We start from the raw sequence: 10,620 nt of genomic DNA on the forward strand, positions 1-10,620 counted from the left end.
TAGTTGACCATGGTTCATGTCCCAGACCCAGTGGCTTAAAACTCAAGCCGGGCATGTGTGCGTGCATGCCCAAGATCCCAAGAGGAGAATGGAGGAGAAGGGATTGCGGCGTGACCATTCCACCTGGAAAAAAAGCTTTCTGTCTCTCTGGCAAGCGCACACGCCCTATGGCAAAAACCTCTCCCAAAAAAAGAAAAACTGGAGGGATGGGAGGGGGTAAAAAAAATTGTTTGTATTGGGTTGTCAGGAAAGTCATGACACATTTTTGCATAGAAAAATACATCATGACTTTCCTGACAATGTAATAGTTGGATTTATCACCTTTTCTATGTTTTCTGTCATACTTAAAGAAGAATGTTTTGGACTGATCGAGTTTGTTAGGACAGCGAAACAGCAATGCCGTACACATCCTTAGAAATAATGGAGCTGGGGCTGGCAATTGGTGTGGTTGGGGATGCTGGACTCCCACATGGCCAACTGTGGTTCGAGTCCTGGACCTGTTGGTTTGCTTTCTCTCTTTTCAAATTAAAATAAATAAATAAATAGAGACCAGCAGGTAGCATAGTGGCTATGTTGCTGAACTCCCATATAGTCGACCGCGGTTCGAGTCCCGGACCTGGTGGCTTAAACTCACAGCGGGCACGTGTGCGTGCGTGCCCAAGATCCTGAGAGGAGAATGGAGGAGAAGGGATTGCGGCGTGACCATCCCCTCTGGGGGGGTGATTTCTCGCTTTCTGTCTCTCTGTCTCTCTCTTTCTGGTGAGTGCAGCGCCCTATAGCAAAAACCTCAAAAAAAAAAAACAACTTTCTTTCCCCCTTCAAATTCAGGGGAAAGAAAGCAGGAAAGAAAAAAAAAAGAAAGAAAGAAAGAAAAAGAAATAAAGTTAAATATAGTAATTCTTTTTTAAAAAATGATTGCCTTAAGAAATAATGGAACTGAGGACCAGCCAGGTGGCATGGTGGTTAAGGCAGCTGAATCTTACATGGCAGACTGGTGGTTCAAGTCCTGGACCCAGTAGCTTAAGAAACTTGCCAGGGGGACCAGCAGTTAGCATCATAATGGCTATGTTACTGGACTCCCAAGTAGTCCCAGGGCTTAAACTCATGCCGGGAGCACGTGTTGTGTGTGTGTGTGTGTGTGTGTGCCCAAGATCCCTGGAGGAGAAGGGATTGCAGCGTGGCCATGCCCCCAGGCCATCTCACTTTCTGTCTCTGTCTCTGTCTTTCTGGCGAGCGCACGCACCCTATAGCAAAAAAACCTCCCCCACCCCCGAAAAAAAAAAAAAAACTTGCCAGGTACGTGCATGCAAAGTCCTGAGAGGAGAATGGAGAATGGATTGTAGTGTAGCCATCCTCCCTGGCGGATGATTTTTTTCACTTTCTCCCTCTCTCTTTCTCTTTCTCTCCAGCAAGTGCACTCACCCTATAGTAAAAAAAAAAAAAAACTTAAAAAAAATATACTGATGAAAAGTCAGGTTTGAGAAAGAGATTTGAAAGTCGGTTAAAGGTGGTTGCTGTGAGGTTCAGGTCGGCGTGAAGGCAGAGACCGTCCGAACAAGGGGGAGGAGGCAGGGGGCAGTACGGACTCCTCGCTGTGGCGAGACTTTCCCCCTTTCATCTTGCAGATCAAGTGAGTGTGGGTTTGAGTCGGAATTCCTTTGAGGGATTCTTGCTATCGCCATGCACTCAGACACAAATGCACACGTTGCACACACACCGTCCTCACCTGTAGTTTGAGGTAGGCGGGCAATAAGGGACAGCTAGGACAAGCTGTGCACAGGGAGGTCTTGTCATCCTTTTTGCCTGTCCTGCCAGCCTTGGTTAAGTGGTCCCAAGTGGAGGGCAGGCTTGCCCAGCTCTTGGCCATCCTCATCTTCCTCTTCCCTGGCTTGGGCGCCAAGCTCTGAGCAGCAGTGCTTCCTCTGAGGGCCACAGCGGTGACCACTGTCTGCTCACTCTGTCCTCAGAAAACCCAGGGACCGAGAGCCAAGCCTGCGCTCGGTCACCCGCGCCGTGTCCAGGAGGAAGAAAGGGTATTGTGAGTGCTGCCAGGAGGCTTTTGACGAGCTCCGTGTGGTAAGCCCCTTCCCACCCATCAGCAGTTCCCGGGGCGGTCCCAAGCAAGCCGACCCACAAAGGATGTCTTTCCTGCCCGTCTCCACCCTGGTGTGACCATGTCCGCCAGTGCCAGAGGCCGGGCTGGGGAGCTGGGCGGTCTGCTTGTATCCCACCCTAGCCTTGTCTAATGCCCTGTGCCTGCTCTCACCCCCGGGCAGCATCTTGAGAGTGCCCAGCACCAGAGCTTTGCCCGAGAGGCCCGTTCATATGCAGAAGTTGATCGGATCATCGCCCAGCTCAACCACAGCTTTGCAGACATCCCTTCCCACGCCAGCTCCTCCAGGTGAAAAGCACATTCTTTTCTTCTAGAAGCACCCCAGAAAGGAGGGTTGCCTGGGGTTTGGTGGGAATTCGAGGGCCCCTGAAGCTCAGCTTCCCTTGCAACCCACCTAGTCTCTTTCAGGTTGGGCTAGGGCTGGGACTTCACTACTCTCCCCACATCTGCACCCCTGGGCTGAGTTTGGACAGCCTGGCTCTCACTGCTTTATCCAACCACCGAGGGCACACCTCCTCCACTGTGGAGGCATCGGCAGAACAGCCTCTAACCCGGTGCTCTGGCTAGCACAGCTGGTGCTGCAGGGTCAGCCTCAGAGGATAGGCTGTCCCAGGCACAGAGGTGGGGTAGCACCACATATGCCTCTCCCTGGCCCTCAGCCCCAGCCCAGGAGGATCCCAACCTGCTGCCTCTCTGAACGTGAGCCCTGCAGCTCCCGGGTGTTTCTGTCCCCACAGGTGGGCAGGTTCCCTGGCTTCTGACCGTGACCTTCTCAGTCCCGAGACTTCGCCCCCCAGCCAGCCTAGCCTGGCCCTAGGTGCTCCAGAGCAAGATGGGACAGAGGACAGCATGAAGACGCCAACAGAGCCTGAACCTGCAGGCACTGGCGAGGTACCTGGGCCAGCCGTGAGCTGCCAGGATATGCTTGTAGACCCCCAGGAGACACCAGCACCCAGGAGCCCTGCTCGCCAGTCCCCCCTGACCAGCTCGCCTCATGTGGACCTCTGCTCTGGCCTGGACCTGGCCCTTGTTGGCCACAAGCGGAAGGTCCTGTTCCCCAGTGGGAATGCTGAGAAGAGACCAGGGGCCACCTCCCCACAAGCCTCATTTTTTGTCCCAAGAGCCACCAGCCCCTGCAGCACCAGGACACCCAGTGACAAGCATCTTTCCCTCCCCCTCCCGGACCATAACTCCAGGCCCCTCACCTCCCCCCTGCCCTTATGCCACACACAGACCTGCCTCTCCTTCCCAGATGCCTTGCCCTGGCAGCCCACAGACAGGCCAGCCAAGTTCTGGGCCACACAGCCCCGCTGGCCTGGGGGAGGGTGGCCCCTGAGATCTGAGGATTCTGAGTGTGTGGCCCCTGGCCCAGTGTCCCAGCAGGCTGACCAGCTCCCCAGCTGCTCCATGGCTCCAGGTCAGCTGTCAGCCCACCTGCAGGCTGCCAACCTCCAGCCCCCCACAGAGCCTGCAGAAAGCCAGTGTACTTCTCTCCCCCCTCTGCTGGCCAGTGGGGGAGCCAGCTGTTCCCGGTGGCTCTGGGCCCCCCAGCTTCTCCAGATGCCCTGCCTTCCTGCCTCCCAGCTCCCGCCCCCGCCCCCGCCCAGTGCTGGCAGAGAACTGCTCCTGTAAGTTGCCACGATCTGAGACCTTGCAGCTCCAGACTGAAGGGCTACAGGTACAGGTTCCTCTTGGTGCTGCACACCTGGCCAGGGGTGGACACGGGAGGGGCAGAGCCTCAGGACCTGCCCAGAAGAGCCAGGAGCCCAGGCAAACAGTCGTCCTGCTAGGTTCTACGGGGCTGACAGCCCAGTGGGTCTTTAGGCAAGCCAAGAGAGTCTGGCTGGGGGCTGCTGTCTCCTGCCTGTCTCCCCTGCCCACACCTGCAGGAAGAGGCAGTGTTGCCATAGGACTGGACCACAAGGGCTGGGGCAGCAGGAGCCCTGGCCCCACTTCCTGCCTGCCTCCTCAGGCACTGCTCTCTGTGGAGCCCAGGGTTAGTCGGTGTTCCCCACCCCCACCCAGCCTCCGTTCCCACAAGCATGTGGTCTGCTTTCCGAAATGCCTGGTGGTTGGTGGTTGTCCCCTCCCCCAGCCCCCCACGCTTTGCACACAGATCTCAGGAACATGGGAAACAGGAGGGGCTCGGGCTGTGGCACTCACGGTGCCCGCTCCTGCACTTAGTTGTGGCCAGCGCTGACCTTTCCCCTGGGCCCGAGATGTGGCCAGATCCCTCCTGGGGATCTGCCTCCTCGGCTCAAGCTGCCCACCCCGAGTTCTGCTGGTCCAGGGTCAGTGTCTCACCTGCCAACTTTCGCATCACCCTCTCCCGCTCTCCTTCCCCAGGACCTCCCCCCACGTCTTGCAGCCAAACCGTTAATCTGGAGACAGAAATGGGTTTGCGATCGATCTCTGGCCACCTCTTTTCCTATTACAATCTGTACTGTGGTTCTTCTCACCCTCCTCTGCCTCTGCATGTTTGTCTCTTTAAATGCCGAAGCGGCAGAGCCTGGTGGGGCCTGGCTATGGGTGGGACCAGAGTGGTTCGTTTGGAATAGAGCAGCTGTGTGTACAACCCTTCTTAGAGGTCATGTTTGGCCTTTTTATGCCATTCCTGTTATTACTTCACAATGAATTTTGGTTCAGGAAATGTAAATAAATTCATTCATAACAAATAGAGGGATGGGGCCAGAGCCCAGTGTGCTTGATGGAGGGTCCCTGATCTGCCCTTCGGTGCCTAGGGCAGGGATGCCAACAGGCCAGCATGATGGGCCTCCTGCAAGATGAGGGTGTGAGTGCCACCACCCTCCAGCGAGGCCGGGGGAGGGCCTATCTCCTGCACAGTCTCCCGGCACCGACTGGGCTCTACTGCCCGTGAGAGGTCCCTGCAGAGGGCATTCTGTCTCCTACTCCTTTGCCCCAGTGGTTCTCCCCTTCTCCAGGGCCCAGACAGCAGCTTGCTCTGGGTTCTGCTGGGGACAATCCTTCAGTGGCGAGTAGAGATGCCCTGATCCTCTCTGGCTTCTCTGACACTGTCACCTGTGCTCACCCAAAGCCCATGACACTCGGTTCTGAGGCCTTCATCACCATCTGTCCAGGCCTGTTCCCCCACTCCATTCATCAGCTGCCATGGCCTTCCCCTCCCATCCCAGCAATTGGGACCTCAACATCCCTGGCAGGCCGGACCCCAGGGTGACAGCACTCAGCCATTCCTGCGTCCTTGCATCCAGGCTGTAGGTAGGTGACGGGAACCCAGGACACCACCTGACCCGCACAGCAGGTGCTGTTGGACCTAAGTGGGCCCCTCTGTCTACATGAGGACCGTTCGCCTTCACTCCTTGTGGTCCCTCCCCACAACCCCTCCCTCACAGGTGACCTGGACTCAGCCCGGTAGGCACTGCCGCCTCTTGTGTCAGTCCTTCAGCTCCGCCTTACTCCATCTCTTGCAAAGGAAGACTTTCTCCCAAGTCACTGTCCCCACACTCCAGTCCCCCCACAGCTGCCCTCGTCAGTTTCCTTCTCTCAGGCTCACCCCCTTCCTGAGAACTCCACTCGCGCTTCCATCCCTGAGAATAGAGTATGAGCAGATCGATCGAGCAGCTTGAAGGCTCTGTCCTGCTCTGGCCGATCCTGCTGTCGGCACACACTTCCTTCACATTTCCCCCTCTGACCTTGCGGCTGCTGGGCCTGAAAGGCCTGAAACACCGAGATGGTCTCCAAAGTCATCGGGTGGCCTGCTGATTGCCTTCCCACCTCCTTGCAACCTGCTCCTTGGCCCCTCGCCTGCCTTCGCTGCAGCCTGTCCCCCGTCACCCCACCAGGCCCCTCAGCACAGAGCAAGTGTGTGCCTCAGTGGCTCCCAGACTGCCTTGGACAGCCCTCCAGTTCTGCCTTCCCTAGACTTGTCCTGGGACCTTCTAGGACCTTCGTTCTCACCTCCTCACGTGCTTTCACTTCTCTCAGATGTGACCTGAACCAGAGCTCCACCTCCTACTCCCTTCAGAATTCTCATCTCAAAGGAGGGTGGAAGCAGGGTCTAGCCACTCCTCTAACCCATTGTGACTTCGGGCAAATCCCTTTACTATTCCTGGGCCTGGCCTCGGTTTCCTCCTCATTTAAGGGAGGGTGAGAAAATTTCAGAGGTCTTTCCAGTAATAAAGTACCATGGTCCCAAGGAACTTTTTTGTGTGTGTGGAAAGGTTTCCGCTACAGGGCACACGCCAGAAAGACAGACAAAGTGAGAAATCACCCCCCAGGGCAGATGGCCACACCGCAGTCCCTTCTCTTCCTAGGATCTTGGGCATGCATGCACACATGCCTGGCATGAGTTTGAAGCCACCAGGTCTAGGACTTGAACTATGTCCAGGACTTGAACCACGGGCGACAACATGGGGGTCCAGAGACATAGCCATTACACCAATTGCTGGCCCCCCAAAGGATTTGTTTGTAGACAGGGTCTTCCCGAGTAGCGACCCTCCTGCCTCCACTGCGTATCTGGATCCCACGGCCAGCTCTATGGAAGGGTCTTGCTGTTGCACACACTGACCCAGAGGCCCTGATGCTCCTGCCTCAGCCTCCCAAGTAGTGGGCACCCCTCTGACTCTTATAGGGTGGGCTGGGAATCAGACCTGGACCTCCAGCACCCTTCTTACGGCCCGCCCCGCCTGCTGCTGTCACATGTGGATACCTAAGAACTTGGTGGAAGACTGCTCCCCTTATGTTCCCCACCGCTCAACTTCTGCGGGTCTTGGCCACTCCCTGAGCCGAATTCAACCAGTCTTCCTATTCACCCCCTCCTCCCCCTGACACCCACCCCAGTGTCCCTGTCCCATCATCTCCCTCTACGGAATCGGCCAGTCAGCCGGACTAACCCCCTTGTCTCTGGCCACCTTGGGCAGGTCACTCTCGAGGCTGCCCTTGTTCCTGCCCCAGAATGCCCCACTTTCCAAGGCCAGGGTGCATATTGTCCATGAAGCCTGCAGCGTACGCTTTCAGGGCACGTGCTTCAGAGCCACCTGGGCCTACACTCAAATCCAGGTCCTGCCACTTAACTGACCTTCGGCCAACTCTGGAGAAGTTTTCTCACTCTGGAATTGCTACCTGACTAGGAGGTCACAAGAATCAAATCGAGTATGTTAATGAGGCACTTGGCACAGAGTTGGCATATTGTCACAATGAACTACCTTAATGACCCCAAACACACACACCTGTGAAGTCTCCCTCCCGGACATTGGTTTCTTTTCACTAATCTCTTACCTTGTAAAGCCCCCCTCCCCCCAAGCAGCATACTTTTCCACTGTGAACTTGTGGATGAACCCACTCAGGGGAACTGTATGACACTGTCCCCAGGCTCCCACTGCAAGGGCCAGGGGCTTTTCCTGGGGCACCTTTGGCAAGGGAGGCCCAGGTTGACTGAGCCTCTCTGCACGCCAGAGACTGCTGACCAGACCCAACCCTTAAGTGGGACCACACTGCTCCTTCAGCAAGGGTGACCTGACCCGACAGGTGACATCAAAACAGCACGTGAGGCTTGTTCAGCATCTACCCCTCAGCAGCACCGTAAGGGAGGGCTTTGCTTTTATTTTTTAAAAATATTTGTGGGAGCCAGTAGATATCGTGGTGGTTAAGGGTGCTGGACTCCCACATTGTCGACCATGGTTCGAGTCTGGGACCTGGTGGCTTGCTTTCTCACTTTCCCTCTCTCCTTCTCTCTCTCTCTCTCTCTCTGTCCCTCTCTGGTCAAATTAAAACAATTCTTAAAAAAATTTTTTTTCTACAGCGAGCATGTGCTTGTCAGGGTAGAAAGAGGAGAGAGAAAGTGAGAAATCATCCCCCAGGGAGAATAGCCACCACGCCACAATCCCTTCTCTCCTCTCCTCTCAGGATTTTGGCACTCAGCACACACGCCCAGTGTTTCCCAAACTGCTGGGAAACCAGGGTCCAGGACTCGAACTGCTCAGTCGGCCATGTGGGATTCAGCCACACTAAGCCCCGTGCCACCTGCCAGCCCAAAGGAAGGCTTTTCTGACCTGTTTCACAGATGAGAAAACTGAGCCTCAAGACGGGCTGAGGGACTTGCTCAGGGTCTCACGTCCAGTAGGTGGGGACCCAGGGTTGGGACCTCAGCCTGGTCCTGCTCTCATCCATCGCGCCATGACGGGCTTGCTTGGTCTTTGCTCCAGGCCTCAGAGCCTGGCGCCCAGCCTGGATGGCCTCCATCGGCAGGAGTCTCTGTCCATGGTGCCGCTTGGGGCCAGGTGAGCCAACATCAGCCACATCTGGTAGTTCCAATGCCAGCAATCCCTGAAGTCCTCCTGGAGGCAAGGGCAGAAAAAAGAATAGGCTGAAGGGCATGAAGAGCTGCAGGAAAAGAGGCCTGGCCCAGGCCTCCTAGGATCCTGGATTGGGGTGGGGGGATTCTTGGAGAGTTTGTAGGTGACCAGACCCAACCCTTCAGTGAGACCACACAGCTCCTTCAGTAAGGGTGACCTGACCCCACAGGTGACATCAAGACAGCAGAAACAGGAGCCAGCAGTTAGCGTAATGGCTATGTCGCTGGACTCCCATGTAGTCAACTGCGGTTTGAGTCCCAGACTTTGTGGCTTAAACTCACGCCAGGCACGTGTGTGTGTGCCCAAGATCCCGAGAGGAGAAAGGAGGAGAAGGGATTGTGGTATGGCCATCCCCTCTGGGGGGTGATTTCTCGCTTTCTATCTCTCTGTCTGTCTCTCTTTCTGGCGAGTGCACGCGCCCTATAGCAAAAACCTCTCCAAAAAAAGACAGCAGCAGCAGCCTCCAGTGAGGGGCCGAGGGACCTAAGGAGCCAGCCCCACCTGTGTGGGGGTGGGCAGGGACATCCCTGGGAGCCCTCTGAGAGGGAGACGCAGGCTTGCCCCAATCCAAGGAGAAAACAGCCCTTGTTCTCAGGAGGCAGGAGGAAACAGTTCCTGCTCTTGTGAAGTCCACAGCTACCAGTTTGAGGACAGGAACAGCCCCTGAGGACAGAAGGGAGGTGAGAGACACTACAGCAATCTCAGTGCTTGGGAGGCGGCAGGTGGAAGGAGAGCTGAGACAACACAAGGTGGTGGGAGGTGGGGGACCTGGAACCTCAGGGGCTGGGAATGGAGTGTGGCCAGGAGGCATCAAAGGTCTACCCTGGGCCCAGCCACTGTGGCGCAGCAGTAGCACGAGTGTCTGTAAGGTTAGAAGCCGAGTGGCCAACCGCAGTTCAAATCCCCAAGTCAGACTTAAAACATAGCCAGCGTGGGGGCACCCAGGATCCCAGCAGTTAAGTGGCCAGGAAAAGGGGACTGCAGCGTGATGGGACCTCATCGAGAGTTCGCTCTCTCTGTCCCTCGTGCATGTGCATGCTGGCACACGTTCTAGCTTTTGAAAAATGTCCCGCCAGGTCTGCTCAGAGCTGAGGCACCTAGGGAAAATAAGTGGCTTTTTGGAGGTCAAGAAATTCCCCAAGGAGCCTTCCACAGGGCTGGCTCAGGGCGCCACAGGAAGTCACCTTGGGAGCCAGGAGGGTCTCCCGACAGGAAATTCAAGGCACCAGGGCCACGGATGTGGTAGGAACATGCCTCAGCTGGAAAGGCTGCCCACAGACGGCTGGCTGTGTGGTCGTGGGCACAGGGGCTTAGGGGCTGCACGGATTCACAGAGCCCCAGAGCCCTCTGCTGGGAACCTACAGACCCCACCTGGCCCTTTGGGAGGCACACCTGATCAGGGCTTACTGACACGGCACAGGTGGCGCAGGACAGTCACCTCGATTTCCATGGTGCCAAATAGGGAGGATGTGAGGGACCAGACGTACCAGACTCCTCTAGTCCCAGGTAGAGAATGGAGGTGGAAATGGGGGAGAGAGGTGGTCAGAGAGAGGAGTGGGGCCATGGAGCCTGGCACGTGCCTCTCGCTAACCAGGAGTGTGACTTTGGAAAGCTCCTGTAGCCTCTGGGGGCCTCAGTTTTCCCCTCTGTAAAATGGGGAGCACAGTCTCTTCCTCCAGAGTAATCATGAGCTTCCAGGGAATTCCACATAGTAGGGTCTCAATCCTGAGCCCCCTCACTTTACATCCTGGGGAAGGGGTCTGCGATATCTCCAGAGTGAAGAAGGAGCTGGCTCAGCTTTGTGGAGCATCTGGGTCTGGAGTGGCAGGTGGTGGGGGGAGTCACCTCGTTTCCAGCATTGATGTCAGCGCCTCCTGGGAAATTGCCTTCTCACCTCTCTCCTGGGCCTAAAATAGAGCGGGGGGGGGGCCTGTCACAAGCCCAGTGGCAGCTCCCCTGTCCCCAGCAGAAGCCCCAGGTCCCTAGGGAAGCAGAGGACCCAGGAAGGGATTCCCTGCCTCCACTCTTGTTCCTCATTGATGTGTGGACCCCCAGTTTGGGTACAAAGATACCCTGGCCTAGGGAGGAAGGTCAGGGTGGGGCCCCCTCAGCCGCTAACCTACCCTGGCCCTGCATACACCAGCCTATTTCAGGAGTCTGCCTTCAGGAACATCT

At 56.4% G+C, this 10,620-nt stretch overlaps 1 protein-coding gene and 1 long non-coding RNA gene across 3 annotated transcripts in view; one reads left to right on the forward strand and one right to left on the reverse strand.

The window, feature by feature from the left end:
• The window catches only part of DBF4B (DBF4B-CDC7 kinase regulatory subunit), a 34,594-nt gene extending 29,901 nt beyond the window's left edge, over positions 1-4,693 (forward strand). For both annotated transcript variants that reach the window (XM_027768872.1, XM_006169987.3), the window contains 4 exons: positions 1,968-2,076; positions 2,277-2,401; positions 2,851-3,004; positions 3,486-4,693. In XM_027768872.1, coding sequence (XP_027624673.1) covers positions 1,968-2,076; positions 2,277-2,401; positions 2,851-3,004; positions 3,486-4,313 — 1,216 coding nt within the window. In that variant the 3' untranslated portion in view covers positions 4,314-4,693. The remainder of the gene's footprint in view (positions 1-1,967; positions 2,077-2,276; positions 2,402-2,850; positions 3,005-3,485) is intronic.
• A 3,416-nt stretch (positions 4,694-8,109) lies between these two features.
• The window catches only part of LOC102490211 (uncharacterized), a 3,360-nt gene continuing 849 nt past the window's right edge, over positions 8,110-10,620 (reverse strand). The window contains exons 3-4 of the long non-coding RNA XR_337608.1: positions 10,291-10,352; positions 8,110-8,427 (exon numbers count right to left, since the gene is read on the reverse strand). This is a non-coding gene — a long non-coding RNA (uncharacterized LOC102490211). The remainder of the gene's footprint in view (positions 8,428-10,290; positions 10,353-10,620) is intronic.

The sequence above is a fragment of the Tupaia chinensis genome, unplaced genomic scaffold (genome assembly GCF_000334495.1).
Source record: "Tupaia chinensis unplaced genomic scaffold, TupChi_1.0 Scaffold148004_1, whole genome shotgun sequence".
Taxonomy (NCBI): Eukaryota; Metazoa; Chordata; class Mammalia; order Scandentia; family Tupaiidae; genus Tupaia; species Tupaia belangeri.